We start from the raw sequence: 16,809 nt of genomic DNA, 5'->3' as shown, positions 1-16,809 counted from the left end.
TATAAACTAAAAAAAATATGAACTATTTATGTGGTGATTGATCATAATTTCTTAATTTGACAAATAATAGCAATATCACATGAAAATTGTGTTTGTAATAGTTTTTGTGAGGAATTGTTCCAACTGTACTCTGTCTACAAGTGTAACTATACTGTCTAATAAGTGTTACTGTATATGGGTTACAGATTCATATTTTGGCCAGAAGGAACGGTTTATAGTTAAAATGCTTTAATGGTGGATTAGTTACGTGTAAACATGCAGCTTTTCACTTCAAAAGATTGATTGACTGGTGTTGCTTACTTGTAGATTATTGTGATGTTTTTTTACCTCAGAGGATCCACTGGTGAGTGATGGAATGCTACTGTAAATTTCTGTTCTGACAAGGAAACAAACTAATCTACATCTTAGATAGCCTGTGGGTGAGTAAATTTTCAGCTAATTTTCATGTTTGGCTGAACTATTACTTTCATCACAAACCACACTTCTACTGCGACAATGAAACACAGTATACTTTTAGAAATAAAAAGACGTTTACTGTAATTTAATACAGGCTCCCAAACATTTTTTTGTAGGCTACATGATACAAAAACATTAAAAATATATTTTTTCTTAGCACTGGTTTTACATAATGCTGCCTTTGAACAAAATAAAAACTGTAGAATAAGCATCTAAAACAGATTCATGCCATTATACTTTTGACTCATCGGTCCACATGATGGTTTGATCAATACATTAAGATTCACGATTCAAAAGGGTCCTTCTTATTTCACTTTTGATTGCTTTCTCCCACTGGATGCTTCAACAGCTGCAGATATAGCCTAGATAAAGAATACAAGATTTTTTGTTACAATGTTCAAGCAAGCAATCAATTTACAAAACTTCTTAATTAATATCTGACCTTTCTCTTCCGTGTCGCAGGAAAAAAATCTTCAAGACGTGACTGTCTAGTTTGGCCCATTTTCTCATCCACCTCCCTCTGCTTTCTTCTCTTTGAGAGAGACTCACGAAACTTCTTAATGCGTCCTCGCACCTTTTCTTCCCTTAAAATAGCGAATAAGGTCACATAACCAAAGAATGGTTAAATGCACAACAAAAGAAATAATAATATTAAATAACGTCAATTAATATCTCACTCTTGATCAAATAATATCAGATACTAATAAATACTAAAACACAGATATGTACTTCAAAGGCCTCTCTTTGCACAGGAACTGCACCAGGCCCTCTTCATCAGGCTCACTCCAAGCCAGGACTGGGTCGTCATCTTTTGGGGTTTCAAAAAACAGCTTACGGGCATCCTTGTACTGCCAGTTAGGAGGGATGGGATGTGTCTGGAAGAATTGACAGCCAAAGTTGCCTTTTATTTTGATATATGAACAACAGCAACCTGAACATTCTTCTGAACATCTATTTTTGTGTTCCACAGAAGAAAATATGATTTTAAAAACACTTGAGATATTCGAATATACATCGCAATAGAATACAAAAGACGAACACAATTCCTGCCAACTTTAGCAGTGCTTCATTTCTTATATATTTTTTTCTGAACAAGCACCTTTCTGTTGACATGTTCCATCACACCCTCTATTGTATGATGTTGTTTAATAAGCTTCAGTGCTCGCCTCGGCCCAAGACCCCCAATCTTTTCGCAGTAGTCACAGCCCAGCAAGATACACAGGTCAACAAACTGTGAAAGAGACACAGGAAGAAAATTAAGCAAATCAAGATACGTTATTAAAACTCCCGTTCTTTTGATTTTTTTTTGGCTATTTTAACAATAACCATCTAATTCTAATGTTACTCAAAATCAAAATTAAGTTACAACCACTATGTTCAGAAGTTATGCCAATTACATCAAGACATTTTAGATATGTATATTAGCAGCTATTGACATTAAGGCACTGGGATTTGTTTCAAAAATACAGAACAAGTGTCAGCAATCTAGTAAAAAGAAAGCAAGACATTGAAAATACCTCTTTATATGTCAGCTGTAGAGCTTCCAATAGCTTTGGTAAGGAGTACTCTGTGACTTCACTATGAAAGAAATGATTTAAAGACATAACATGATAGTTATTGCTGTAAATATTACTGTAATACACAATTAAACAGAAGGTCATTAATAAAGAGGTCATTTATCTCGATGTCAATTTCACATGTTAGGAAACATGCCTTTCCAAATATGTGTAGAAATGACCATTAATGCCTGTAATTCTGTAAATGTATATATTCAATATTACATTATGTATTATGTAATATTTGTAACAAATAATTTGGTTTGCAAAAGGTGATATGATAAAAACAACCTTCATAGTAATTATTAACATTGCAATACGCAATAATATTACTACATTTACAAAGCATCATTTATTAAACACTATGAAAATTGAGCTAGTGAGGACAAATCCTTTGAGCCAGCCTGTAGATGGTTTTATAGTGTTTAATGTTGCCCACCATCCATGCCTTATGTTTTATGTTTACATTTGCTTAAATCTTTGTTCATTTATATTATTTTTGTATATATTCATCAATCTTTCATGTACTATTTTGGGTATGCTTTTAAGATAAAATCATAGCAAATATCTGTAATTTGTAGCTGCATTTAAAAATAAGCATGGCTAACACTTTATTTTAAGGTGTCCTTGTTACATATTACATATACTTACTATTATAATAACAATAAATTATGTATTATTACATGCAAGTAACCCTAAACCAAACCTTAATCATGTAGTAATTGCATGTAGCTAATTAATAATACTCAGTACTTAAATGTATACACTGTAACAAGGACACCTTAAAATAAAGAGTAACCAAAACATGTTTTATACTTTACTGTGACTAGTAAAACAATATCATTGCTAATGTTCTCCGGCAAGATCTACAATCAGACTACTTTTTCACCTGTCTTTCTTTGCATTGAGCTGGCGGAGCAGAACAGTCCCTCCAAACGCCAGTGTGTCCATGTCCTCTGAAGCTACAGCATTAACTGTGCCTCTCTTGACCAGGTGGGCACACAGCGCCTCTGCTTCACCTGGAGCCTGACATTCATGGTGATGAGAAAGTCAAAATAAATCAAACAAGAACCTCTCAAATTAACATGAGAGAGGATTTATTTGTATAAATCTAACAAAATTAAAATACCTCGATGCATGGCACACCCATGAGCTGCAGGAGACGCAGGCAGTCCTGTTTAAAGTTGGACACTAAGGTAAAGCAAAACAGTGTACATAAATGTCATATTCACCAGCACACTAATAATAATAATAATGATAATAATGATAACACTATAATGATTAGCTGAAACAGTGTGAAACAATACAACACAGTTATAATAATATTTTGGAAGAAAGAATACTTTTAATGGCAGAAAAGCTATTTCTTTCCATTCAAGATTCATGAAAAAGTACCACTTTTCACAAAAGTTAAGCAGCCCAACTGTTTTCGACATTGGTAATAATAAGAAGTGTTTCATAAGCAGCATATTAGAATGATTTCTGAAGGATCATGTGACGCTGACGATTGGAGTAATAGCTGCTGAAAATTAAGCTTTACAATCAAAGGAATAAATGACATTTAAAAACATATTAAAATAAAAAAGTCAAATATTTGACAATATTACTGGGTTTTTTTGCCACATATTTACAATACAACTGCAGTGCACACACCTGTGTTGGAGCTCTGCAAGCTGTTCCAGCCTGTGCTTTGAGCTCTTTTCTCCAGCTAGAGGGATTCAAATATATGATATATTATTACATACTAAATAATTACAAAATTATTACATGTATATAATTACTAAATAATTGTATTAGTACACATCTCACCACAGCTCTCTTTTGATCGGGTGGTCTGCCATCAAGTACAAAGACAGGCTTGATGTCGTGCTCCAGGAAAGTAAGAGTGCGGTAAAACAAGCCTGTGAGAGGGCTGCAACATCACAATGTTCATATTATAAGATAACACAACTATACCAAAAAACTCATAATATTTACACAAGAGAAAATACACTGATTGGAATGTATTTGAACTCAATGACTGAATAATACTTCATGCTGAACTGACCTTAGCTTCAGATGACTGGGGAGAGCTGAGCGAAACTGATTCACCACAATAGATGTATCCAGTGCAATTATCTTCCCTAAATTGCAGATACATTATCATAAGTACAGTTTTATGCAATAAAAAAGAACAAAAATATTTACATTTAGTCATTTAGCAGACGCTTTTATCCAAATGAGGACAACAGAAGCAATCAAAACTAACAAAAGAGCAATAACATGCAAGTGCTATGACAAGTCAACACACCACACACACACACACACACACCTATAACAAGCATAAAGAAAGTTAGTGTTAGACGCCTTTTTTGACCACTAATAACAATCTAGTAGATTCGAGATGCATTTTCCGCCTGTCAGTGGTTTTTCTTACTGTTTTCTCTTCTTTCGGCGCGGTTCATTAGATTATTGGATGTATTAATTCATTTCCACTGCTTAAGACCAATTAGCTGTTCTCTCGCATTTTTAACAGCGATACATTGATCTTACCAGAATAATCGCCGATCTCTTTGTTGCGCATAGACGCTGGCGCGTCAAAATGAATTAGATTCGCTAACTTTGTAATCCCCATATTAAATTAAAACCGTTTTTGACTTTATATCGCTCATGTAGGACAGTTGTTATTGTCATTCATCACACAGCTTCATTTCCGCATGGTGCTCTCGAGCGGTTGCCGAGGTAACAGAGCGCTGCTGACTTTACGACACCAGCTCGTTTCGCCAGTGCAAACAGACTGACACAACTCGCTTGCCGTAGACACTTTTGAGAGTGATGCGCGTGTGGAAGCAAAGTATGGACAGACTTTGAGTCTGAATGTTTGTCTAAATGTTTTTTTAGTTTGTTTTTTTAGGTCAGCTCGGCCTAAACAACTTTTTTTGTATATAGTAAGTTAAACGCTCATTTACCTAGTAAAAATGGAGCAAGGACTAGAGATGTCAGCAATGATTCCTGCATTGCAAGAACTAGCCAGGTAACACAAATGGCTGCTAATAACGATAAGTTCTGTTGTTAAATTCTCTTGTAAAGTGTCCTCAACATAAATATTGAAAAATAAAGCTCACACGAGGGCTCTCGTGTCTTTTCCAGCGCTAGTTCGGTTGAGTACAACCAGGCTGTACAGAAACCTCGTCAGATACTGTGTCAGTTCATTGACAGGATACTGACAGATGTTGATGTCGGTAAGAAACAGTGCATTGTATCATAGAGTTTATTCAGGATATTAGTGTTTTTAGGAGAACATCTCACATTCTGTCATTATTTACTCACCCTCATGCTGTTTCATGACTACCTAATAAATATAATGCAGTTAGGTAGTTGTTGACTTCACATTAAAACAACTGTATATTATATTAAACCAATGTTACACATGATATTTTAATACAAACATTAAAATAATTTAATACAAGACATTTTTTTACATGAAAATACTGGGTTCTTTTCACATAAATGTTTGCCTTTGTTTACAATGGCTGCTCATCTAATTTTTATGATCTGAATTCTGAACAGCAAAACGCACACACACACAAAATTAAAACACTAGCCCCCGGTTTCACAGACAAGGCTTAAGCCTAGTCCCAGACTAAAGTGTAAGTCTGAGCTGTTTTAACTGAAAGAAACTTGCACTGACTGATCTTAAAATATATCAGTGCCTTTGTTTTGTCTGGAGATGCACACCAGTAATGTTTTTTTCTAAGGCATGTTAATAAAAATGACTTACATTTCCGAATTGAACTATGGCCTAATCCTGGTTTAGTCTAAGCCCTGTCTGTGAAACCGGGCCTAGATGGTACATGATGCATAGCTTAAATGTTTAAATATTTAGTTTATAGTAGTGTGTCATTTGGGGTGCATTGTGATATTAAAAAGAAAAGTCACCCCTAAATATAAATTCTGTTATTATTTACTTACTATCATTTCATTGTATGATGTTCTGCATAACACAAAAGAAGATATTTTGAAAAAATTATGGTAACCAAACAGTTTTGGGGACCATTGACTGCCATTGTACGGAGGAACAAAAAACACTGAGAGATTTCTCAAAATATCTTTGTTCAACAGAAGACAGGAAGTCTTAGTGGTTTTTAACAACATGTGGATGATGAAATTATGACAGTTTTTCTGATCTGTCCCTTTAAAATATATTAATAGAACATTTGAATCTATTGGAAATTTCTCTTCATCCTTCTCATGTAAATGAGTCTCTTTGTGTAATTGTACTGTGTTTAGTGTCATGTTTATTTTTACTCCCTTTTATCTTTCTCACGTTTTAGTTGCTCTGGAGTTATGTAAGAAGACCAGTTCTGAGCCAGCGTGTGTGATGCTGCTGGACTTTGTGCAGCACATTATTAAATCCTCTTCATTAATGTTCATAAACCCAGCGTGTCTTTCAGATCACTTCAAAAACTCAGAGAACAGCTGCTCTGGTAAGTTCATTTGGTTTACATTAGATACCAAAGTTCTGCTCAAATACATCCAGCTTAGATTGTCGGCCTCCATTCTCCCTTCACAGATTTCAGTAAATGGATCATCAACCGCCTCTTGCGAATTGCTGCTTGCCCAGAATGCGAAGATCTTCATGTGAAGATCTCGTCAGTCATCTGTTCCTTGCTTCATCTTTTCAGAGCCAAGGGTCCAGTCCTATTTGGCCTTTTTTCCACAGAGCTAATATGTTTAATGCAAGATCTAGTGCATATGAATCTCATGGTCAGACCATCACCACAGTGGCCAGTGGTGGTGGAACGCTTCTCCATCAGGTCTGGAGATTCTGCCGTTTACCTGACCCCCACCATCCTTAATCTGTCCTCATATGCCTCAGCTCAGGCGTTGTTAGTAACTTCATTAACGGTGCTGACAGATATTTTGCAAGGCCTTTTCTTCCCAAGAGAAGTGGCCATCATATGGGACTCTACTTGCCTAATAATGTCTCATGGGAGCCCAAGACTCAAGGCAGCATCCATGGTGGTTTTAACTCGCATTGTGACTCTGGGAGGTTTCCCTGAAGACCATTCACAGCCATTTCTCTCTGCTTATTTCCATCTCCTGGACTCCTTGCCTACTTTTGAGGAGTCAGAGCTCAGTGTCTTTGGCAAGGAATTCCAGAAGCTCTCTCAATGTGTTTTCTATCCTGAGGAAGGCACTCACGGCAGGTTTGAGAGAGTTCATGTCAATATGCTGATGGAAAGGCTTGAGCAACTGGTGGTTGGTGGGGCACTAGAGCAGTTGAAGGTAATGGAGGTGAAAGCTACACTTTGTGAAGTCTTCTGCTTTGTCCTTGAGTTTGTTCCTCTCGGATACGAGTGTGCAGTGCAGATACGGAAGGAGAGAGTCGCAGCCATCTGCAAAGCTCTGATTAAGAGCATTGGAACCCAAGATCTGCATGAGGTAAAAGGTTAAAGGAAAAGTTTATGCCAAAAAACACAATTCTGAATGAAGATAAATCAAAACCTGTTATCTTTTTTTGAAGCTTTACATGTTTTTCCCTCTTCTTTTAAGTCTAGTAATGGGTCCATGTTCTTTTCCATACAGTGAAAATGAATGGGGGCACAACATGTCGAGCTTCAAAAAACGAAGTAAAAACAGCATGAAATTGGTTCAGACATCTTTGTGCTATATTCCAAGTGTTAAGTCATAAAATAGCTTGGGGAAAATACGGACATTTAAAGGGATAGTTCACCCAAAATGGAAAATTCTGTCTTCAATTACTTGCCCTCATGTTGTTCCAAATCCATATTGAAATTTGGTCACAGATACTCAACCATTCTTGCTTGAAGCATGAAAACAAACCTAATTAGATCTTTTGCGTCAAGCAAGGAAACTTGAGCTTCTGTTTGCTATATTTGATGAGCTCTCTGGATGTGTGTTGATCAAAAGAAGACTTGGATTAAACTACTTGATTTATATGTTTTTTCTTTCGCAATTTCTTCATGAACTTTTTCATAGTTTTAGTCACCTGGACTTTTAATTAAGGCAAATCTGTCTGAAAATTCAATTCAGTAAAGGGACAGAAGTCCTTAATTGTGTTTTTAAGACAAAAAAAGTCTTAAGGGTTTAGGAAATCGTTTTTTGCTGACAGTCTTGCCATACATTAGCTCTCCAATCTCAAGTCGTGAAGTGGTGATATATTGTAGAATGTAACATATTTTTTGTTGTATGAAAACTAGCAAAGCGTGGAAGGCTACCTATACGCTGCCCTCAAGACAGAAGCCATTGCTGCCGTGCAAGATATGCAGACCGGTGTTTCTGACCCTGCTGATCCTAGTATGTATGAAGAGGAAGTTCCAGTCAAACGCCCCAATCTCTCTCTTCCAACCCAGCTTAGGAGCATGGAAAAGACTCAACCGATGTATGCAATTCTCTGTCCCCAATCTCCAGATAGACATTCCTTCAGTCTCTCCTTTTACCATGTGTATTCATCTTGTCCACAATTAGGCAGGTGGACATGAAGAGCAGAAGTGATGTGTGGGCAGCTGTAGACAGCCGACTAGACGAGTTACTGACCCAGATGAGGGACCACAGAGCGAGCCAGTGCGTGAGCACCATGCGGGGACTGGCGGTCATCTTCCATCTGGCTGCACTTTGCTCAAAGCACTGTCTGAATGGACCACAGAGGTATGGATTTACTTAAGACCTTTGTTGTGTTGCACGATTATTGGTTCTAATTCTTAAATACCTGTTCAGTGGCAGAGGAGAGAAGACATCAGAGACCTCAGATGCAGCTCAGCTCATTTGGTTAAAGCCTCAGATGTTGGCTCAGGTAGTCGAGAGCTGCCGCACCGTGATGGCAAACACCTCTAATGAGGAAGACCTGGAGCCTCTGGTGGAGGGTACCGTCAGGATCCTTGATGCTGTCCTTTATCTTAACAGTGAGTTTATTTTTTGCAATATCCTTATTAAAACCTACGTTTGACTCAAAGGACTGTTTTATTTAACTGAATCTTGGTTATTTTTTCGGGATGCACTAATATAAATTTTTTTGTTAATTATTATTTTTAAGTTAAAGTGAGATAACCTTTAAATAGCTGGTATAAAATAGTATTTCTTCTAATAATAAATTACAAAACTTTATATCACAACTAACTTTAGGCACAACAACACTGTAATGCACAAAATGGAAAATGGATATTCATTTTGAGATTTGCTAAAGATAAATACATTATGCTGATTTGTTGAAATATTGCACAATTTTTCAGAATTTTCACTGAAGAGCAGCTTGAAGATGTATTTAATGGCATTATATCAGTTCATTTGAATTTATTTGATTTGTATTGTCTGTTTACAGCCAATAATCAGGGTGACACAGGTTTTTGCAGGAATATTTGTGCTCTGCTCTCGATCCCATGGGTGCTTGAGCATTCTTCACAATCTGTTTATCAGACGGCCTCTTTTCCTGCAAGTTTGATTGCTCTCTCCCAGAAACTTGCTCCTGTCTACTGTAAGTATCTTATAGTATCTCATAATGTGAATGGATAACTGTTTATTGCAATGTAGTTCTTTTTTGTTTTTGTTTTTTTACAGTACTCACATTTCAGTGTTTGTTGTTTTGTACGTTTGGTTATAGCTACACAAACTCGAGCACACTGTGTGTTTCTGCTTGCCTTGTTGTCGAAGAGTGTGTGCGGTGACTGGCGGTCGTCGGTTTACCGCTGGGCTCTGCAAAGTAACAGTGAAGCCGAGCGGGCCAGTGCTGTCAGAGGCTTCCCCCTTCTGCTGCACCACCTAGGAGTCAAATCTTACTGCCTCATCCACGAGGTCCTTTTGTACGTCATCTAACTGTCACACACTTTGAGTAAAAAAAAAAAATCATCCCAGATTTCCAAGAATTCATGATTCTTATGGTCATGGCAGACCTGGAAATGTCAGGGAATTTTAAATTTGTGATTTGAAATGGAAGTTTCTATTGAGAATATGTATTCTATTTTTACATTTTAAATTCATTTCGAAAAATAATCCATATGCATTATACACTACCAGTCAAGTTTTTGAACAGTAAGATTTTTAATGTTTTTTAAAGAAGTCTCTTCTGCTCACCAAACCTGCATTTATTTCATCCAAAGTACAGCAAAACAGTACAATTTTGAAATATTTGTACTATTTAAAATAACTGTTTTCTATTTGAATATATTTTAAAACACAATTTATTCCTGTGGTGAAAGCTACATTTTCAGCATCATTACTCCAGTCTTAAGTGTCACATGATCCTTCAGAAATCATTCTAATATGCTAATTAGCATATTAGCATATTACTGTTCAAAAACATTTGACTGGTAGTGTATGTATAAGCAAAAAACTGTTAAAAAGGGGAACTTTTTGAACTTTTGTAAACATTTTAATTCAATAATGCTTTTAGGAACAGACTCCAGGACAGCTCAACACAAGTGAAGATTGAGCTGGCTGGTATTACGGGGCAGCTGGCATGCTGTTTGTCTGAGAGCTCACAACTGCAGGTCCCTCAGGAGACGATGCCATCCCATGAGCTGCTCTGTGCTGGTCTCAGCATTTCAGACACCCACCCCAACCAGACCTCCTCCATCGGAGCATCCATCCTCACCCCATTCCTTCTGCTGCTCAAACCTGTGGAGGACAAGAAGGTCAAGCAAGGTTAGTCCCGTCTATTTTTGTAGGCCAGCCTGTAAATGAGAATCACACTGGTTCCCTTGACAAAAACCCATCCAGGATTTTTTTTTTTAGGATTATCGCAGAAAAAAGCTCTGGTTTGTGATTGTTACTCATTTTGTTCCTGATGATAAGATTTATTTTTTCCAAATTAACAAATATTTTTGAATTTTGAAGCCTATAAATGACAACAATGGAGGGAGAGAGGACCAGGCCTGGGTCATTTTATGTTTTGTCGGTCATGAGGCCGCTTGTTGCGTTTGTTTATTTTTCATTGGTTCTTAAAGTGTACGTTTATTTTGAACCAGTTCTCACCTCCTCCTTCCTGCAACAACGAACTTTGCTGCATTTGGCTATAAATGAACTACAGTTTCATGACTTCAGCTTCATCACCATGAGGCTACTGACAACTTTTTTTACTCTTTATTTAAAAAAAAAAAAATTCTGAAAGCTTGAAAGCATAGAATTGGCTTTAAAAAATCACAAGGGATTAGTATTCATGTGTTTTATGTTGTAAAGTAAAACATGGAAATATCTTGCACTTGTGTGAACCACAGACCTTATTTCAGGGATTTCACCAAAAACCCAAGAAAATCCATTGACTTCAGGACAATACAACTGGAATTACTAAATCTCACCAGTTTTCAGCATGGAAGGCATAATCTGTTTTGAGGATTAAGTGCTTATTCTGAAGATTGTAAATGACTAAATGTTAATCAATTAATTTGTTAAATATTATTAACTTTTTTTGTGCTTTGGTAGTATGTTTTGCAGCCTTTACAGTCTATATAATGTACTGGGAAAATATTTTTTGCTCACCATATCAGTCTCAACTTTTGTCTTTTGAAACGGCAGCTTTTATCAGGAATATACGCCACTTGTTCAAGCACGTGGATCTGGGTAACAGTGACCCTGACACAAAATCTCTGGTTAGCACATTAGTCAACCTCATTGAAGACCCTGACCAGGAAGTCCGCATAAAGTTCGGCCAAAATATCAAGAATCTTCTGGAGTTTTGGAATGGAAATGGCTTCCTGAAGGAGGTACAGATTTTAAAGTTCATATTATATTAACATGCTGTAACCATCGCCACTTTTTGTCACTTAATGTCATTAATTAAGTCATTTAGCAGATGCTTTTATTCAAACTAACTAATGGATGTATTATGATTTTGATTTTTACAGCTTCTTGTGTCCAGGCTAAAAGAAGCTTATACAAATGCAAAGACCTCCAGAAACAATGAACTCAAAAACACACTCATATTAACCACTGGAGAAATTGGGAGGTAGTGTGACACTTTTAGTATCTATTGATCCTTCCTGCTGTTAACAGTTTTCAAATCATGTATCAACAATGCTTTTCTTGCTTATGGTGGTTCTCAGGGCTGCTGAAGGGAACCTGGTGTCCTTTGCTCTGCTTCGTCTTCTGCACTGCCTGCTGTCCAAGTCTAATCCTGTGTCGGTAGCAGCCTACACAGAGATCCAGGCTTTGGCCACCTGTAGAGACCTCAAACTGCAGTCCTTCTTCAATCAGTACAGGAACCCAATTTGCCAGGTCAGTGTGCACTTCTTATAATGTGATGATGTTTTCATTATTAATAATGCTGTGCTTTTATGTGGTGCTACATGTATCAATGTGAGTACCAACATAAGTGCCAACATCACCTTCAAAAAGCTTTAAAACTACGAGTTTGAAATGTAGAACAGTGTTTAGGTTAAAACGAACTAAACATTGTGCCCAGTCAAATCTTAGTCCATGTAATAATATGTAATGGTTCTGCCTTTTCGTTTGCTGCAGTTCTTGGTGGAGTCTTTGCATTCACGACATGTGACGGCTCTGCGTTGCACACCAGATCAGAGCAGCGAGGCTCTGCAGGAGGAAGCGGCCAATCAGAGAGAGCTGGCACTGGACATTCTGTCTCATGTGGCACATGTCTTTGATTTTCCTGACCTTAATCGTTTTCTGAATGTAAGTCCCAACATCTCGATATCAGATTCAACAAGATCAGCCTCTGATGTAACAGAACAGCCTTAAAAGGATAGTCCACCCAAAAATGAAAATTCTGTCAGCATTTATTCACTCTCATGTTGTTCAAAACCTGTATGACTTACTTTCCTATGTGGAACACAAAAGAAGATATTTAAAAAAATGTTGGTAACCAAATGGTTTCAGGTCCCACTGACTTCCATAATATGGACCAAAAAAAAAATGCAATGGGACGCAAAGCTTTTGTGTTCCACAGAAGAAAAGTATACAGGTTTGTAATGACCTGAAGGGGAGTAAATGATGACAGAATTTAGATTTTTGGATAGACTATCCCTTTAGATTTGGTCAAATATAGTACAATAAAATGTGAGTAGTCTTGATAGCAATGATAAATTGCTCCTATAAAGTAAACTGTGACTTAATCGCTAATTTGACTGAAGTAATGAGCTTTCTCTGTCTCTTTGTTCACAGCGGACACTACAGGTCCTTCTTCCCTTTTTGGCAGCCAAGGCCAGTCCTACAGCTTCTGCCCTAATCCGCACTATTGCCAAGCAACTGAATGTCAACCGCAGAGAAATGCTCATCAATAACTTCAAATATATATTCTCCCATCTTGTGTGTTCCTGTACCAAGGAGGAGCTGGAAAGAGCCTTCTACTACCTTAAGGTGGGATTTTCATATTATGAATTCAGGAGAGTAGTGAGGAAAAAGACAAATTACAAAATATATAATTAATATATAATAAATATAATAATATATTTTTTATATTATTATTCTTTCTTTTTTTCACAGAATGAGACAGAAATTGAATTGGGCAGTCTGTTGAGACAGGATTTCCAGGGTCTTCATAATGAGTTGCTCTTGCGTCTAGGAGAACATTACCAGCAGGTCTTTAATGGACTTGCTATTTTAGCTTCTTTCGCCTCCAGTGACGACCCCTACCAGGGCCCAAGAGAAATCACCACCCCAGGACACATGGTAAAGCTGCTGTAATAATAATCATTAGATTAAGGCCCTTGAGCATCTAGCAAATCTTTTACAAACTGAATCAAGCACAATTGTTCTACACAGTTGAATGCATTGAAGTCTGTTTTCAGTTTTCTATTGTAGTCATTGTTTTGGAAATAATTCTGCCTGTCACTGTACTGTATGTCTGTGCAGGCAGATTATCTGCAGCCCAAGCTCCTGGGCATTCTGGCTTTCTTCAACATGCAGCTATTGAGTTCTAGTGCTGGAGAGAAAAGGAAAAAGAAAATGGTAGGTGTTGAATACAATTTGTCTGGTTTTAATGTGAAACATTAGCTTTCAGTAGCTATGTAATTATAAGCATTATAAACTGATCATGCACCACGTTCTAGGTGCAGCAGACTGTAATAGTTTATTTTCTGTCCTCACTGAAAGCAAAATGCTGCAGAAAATGACAAATCCATCTGTCAGAATATATTTAATGTTTAATATACTGTTATATGCAGCTGGATTTTGAGCCAATTAGATTTCTCTGGGGTTGGGACAATATGTTCTGTTCTTCAGTACTTGTCAGGTTAGGATAAAAGGGATATTTCAGCCAAAAATGAAAATTCTTTCATTATTTACTTTCTGTCATGTTGTTCCACATCCACGTGATGACTTTCTCTCTTATATGAAACAAAAAATAAATGTTTTGAATTGACCGAATCAATACAGCAGAAGGCTGTTATGCATCAACAATTACAGAAAAAGAGTCAAAAAGTGTTAGATTTATCAACAAATCAGTTAAAAATTAAATGTTTAGTCCTACTTGTGAACTAAGGCAAACATTCTTTACAAATTCTCATTTTTTGTTCTCAGAGTAAAGTAATATGAATCCATTTATTAAAGACAATTGAAGAAATGGCTTTTTTTAATACTTTAATCACTTTGTCATGTCACAAGACAAGTAAAGATCTCCATAAACTCAGGATTTTAAGTATGTGATCTTTATCAGTGTGGGTTATATAGTACAAAGAATCCAGAGCTGTAGGAGCTCTTGAGAAAACTTAGTACTTGACGTAGCAAGATTGTTCTATCAACATTATGTCAGTAAATTTATCAGCTTTTTTTCCTCCACTCAGGCTCTGAACAGTTTAATGGCCCTGATGAAGCTAATGGGTCCAAAGCACATCAGCTCAGTCCGAGTGAAGATGATGACCACACTCAGAACGGGCCTGCGGTACAAGGACGACTTCCCAGAGCTCTGCTGCAGGTGTGTTTCTTGTTGAGAGGTGTGAATCAGGACCGTGCGCAAACCTTTTGAGAGGCATGTGCTGAAACTGAAAAAGCCCCCTCCATTTTTTAATTATTATTTTTTTCTTAATGACAAATTAAATAACACAAACCAGTAGTCTTAAAAGCTTTAGATTTATTCACTATTAATAACCATAATAATAATATAGTTTGACGAAATGTGGTTTGGTTTTATAAGCTAATTTGTATTATTTGGTTAACATCTTTATGTAGCCCATGTCATTGAGAAAAGGGGAAGGTAATTAAGCAATGAGTCAAGTAGTTTTGCCAAATTATTTTGAAACACAATTTAATAATTATGTCCAACACAATTCCACCCAAAATAGGAGATTATAAGAAACTGTAGCCATACCGTCACTGTAGCATATCCAACATGTATCTGCCTACTTGGCAAAGACTTGATACTGTGTGGAGGGTGTTAGTCTCATGAAGGTCTAAAATAAACCAGCAGTGAAAAAATTACTTAAATATGAAACGTTTGAATTGTACCAGAGCTCTCCCCTCCTAATTCTATACATATATAGAATATTACATTCTGCATGATGAAATATGATCTGATTCTGTAATGCTTTTTTAGTTACTAAAACATTACTTAAAACCATGTTTTCCTATGTTTATACATCTGAAGATGAGCGGAGAGTATAGAATTACAAGATTAAGAAATTAGCTTGCTAGCGAATACGAGCATATTAACAGAGTGCGGGGCACAAAGTAACACTTTTTGACTTTCTCAAATTGTGTAAATCCACATGGGGTTCAGAGTATAATTTTTTTTATCCACAGTAATTTCACACTTGTCTAGTACAAATATGTTGCGCTGTTTCATAATTACATTGTATATGTTTTTTTTCTTTACCCTCAAAAAATTGGAAGTGAAATGTGACAACATGCCCCGTAGGTGGGGTACACTGTAACAGCTGAGTAACACAAACATATGACAACTTGAAATGTTATCTGATCTCATGAAAAAAATCTACTGTCAGTCTTTATTCACCTGTTTCTCGTCGTTTCTCATTAAAATGTATTAAAGTAAATAGTGTGAATTACATCGCTAATGTCATGGAATAGCACGGCAGGGCACATAGTAACACAGTGTTACAAAGTACCCAATTTAAAACCGGTTAGTGTCTTCTGCTAGTTATTGAAGCATTAAAAAATTATCTAAACTGATAAATAACAGATTGGAGATTAAAATAATAGCAGATTTGTCTCATTTTAAATTAATAATAAAAACTGAGAAGAAAAATTTACTTAAGCCAGAAATATCGTTTTACTATAGTAAAATAAATGTTCAGCGATATCTTCAAAAAACTTTAGCATTTTGCCGCACTTTTTTCTCTATACAATGTTGATATGGTAACTAGTAAATACTGTAAATTTGGTTATGCTAGCATGTGTAGAAATATTTTTTTGAAGAATTTAAAAAATATATATATTTTACCTAGGTGATGAGGATTACTCAGTCGCTTTGTGTCAAACTCAAATGCAGTTATGGGGTTTTTGACCAGCGTATGTGTGCAAATGCGCATTTTGTCTGTCATTAAAATGTGGCAGCGCATTATGTTTTCATCAACAGGTTACAAAGTTTGTTGTAGCTATATGGGCGTTCAGTTTTTCCTGTTGTTAAATACATTTGGCCAAAATCTCATTTTATAAAAGAGATGAAATGCTACTGAATGCACAGGCTATTTAAGTGTATTTGCTATGACTAGATGGCAAATGCTAGCCCTCTCTCTCCAGTCTCACATGTCTCAGATACATAAAATATGAGCCTTTATAGACATAGTGTTTCTTGCGTAAAGAAGACGCTGTACTTATTCAAACTACAATATTTAATTAGGCTACCCTTGCAAGGCTTCGTTCAGCTGCTGTGGAACTTCAGTTCATTCAGCCC

General features: G+C 36.5%; 2 protein-coding genes across 2 annotated transcripts in view; one reads left to right on the top strand and one right to left on the bottom strand.

Annotated features, from left to right (window-relative positions):
* Nucleotides 1–214: 214 nt before the first annotated feature.
* On the bottom strand, nt 215–4,773 carry LOC306846479 (putative flap endonuclease 1 homolog). Its single transcript, XM_079379900.1, has 11 exons — nt 4,545–4,773; nt 4,060–4,135; nt 3,822–3,924; nt 3,666–3,720; nt 3,142–3,203; nt 2,902–3,038; nt 1,974–2,034; nt 1,556–1,687; nt 1,186–1,331; nt 899–1,040; nt 215–818 (listed from the first exon to the last, which is right to left on the bottom strand). The coding sequence occupies exons 1-11, from the start codon at nt 4,624–4,626 to the stop codon at nt 762–764; spliced, it is 1,053 nt and encodes a 350-aa protein (XP_079236026.1). The 5' UTR covers nt 4,627–4,773; the 3' UTR covers nt 215–761.
* Nucleotides 4,774–4,779: 6 nt separating this feature from the next.
* The window catches only part of atr (ATR checkpoint kinase), a 28,358-nt gene continuing 16,328 nt past the window's right edge, over nt 4,780–16,809 (top strand). The window contains exons 1-18 of the mRNA XM_079379899.1: nt 4,780–5,025; nt 5,142–5,233; nt 6,326–6,478; nt 6,565–7,436; nt 8,216–8,397; nt 8,484–8,663; nt 8,733–8,917; nt 9,334–9,486; nt 9,613–9,811; nt 10,402–10,652; nt 11,523–11,710; nt 11,852–11,952; nt 12,050–12,221; nt 12,465–12,635; nt 13,125–13,319; nt 13,446–13,631; nt 13,815–13,910; nt 14,744–14,874. Of these exons, the coding sequence (XP_079236025.1) occupies nt 4,970–5,025; nt 5,142–5,233; nt 6,326–6,478; nt 6,565–7,436; nt 8,216–8,397; nt 8,484–8,663; nt 8,733–8,917; nt 9,334–9,486; nt 9,613–9,811; nt 10,402–10,652; nt 11,523–11,710; nt 11,852–11,952; nt 12,050–12,221; nt 12,465–12,635; nt 13,125–13,319; nt 13,446–13,631; nt 13,815–13,910; nt 14,744–14,874 (3,563 nt within the window). The 5' untranslated portion in view covers nt 4,780–4,969. The remainder of the gene's footprint in view (nt 5,026–5,141; nt 5,234–6,325; nt 6,479–6,564; nt 7,437–8,215; nt 8,398–8,483; nt 8,664–8,732; nt 8,918–9,333; nt 9,487–9,612; nt 9,812–10,401; nt 10,653–11,522; nt 11,711–11,851; nt 11,953–12,049; nt 12,222–12,464; nt 12,636–13,124; nt 13,320–13,445; nt 13,632–13,814; nt 13,911–14,743; nt 14,875–16,809) is intronic.

This window comes from Barbus barbus (genome assembly GCF_936440315.1).
Source record: "Barbus barbus genome assembly, chromosome: 26".
NCBI classification, from domain to species: domain Eukaryota; kingdom Metazoa; phylum Chordata; class Actinopteri; order Cypriniformes; family Cyprinidae; genus Barbus; species Barbus barbus.
The sequence above is the reverse complement of the archived record's forward strand: the minus strand, read 5'-3'. Positions and strand labels throughout refer to the sequence as shown.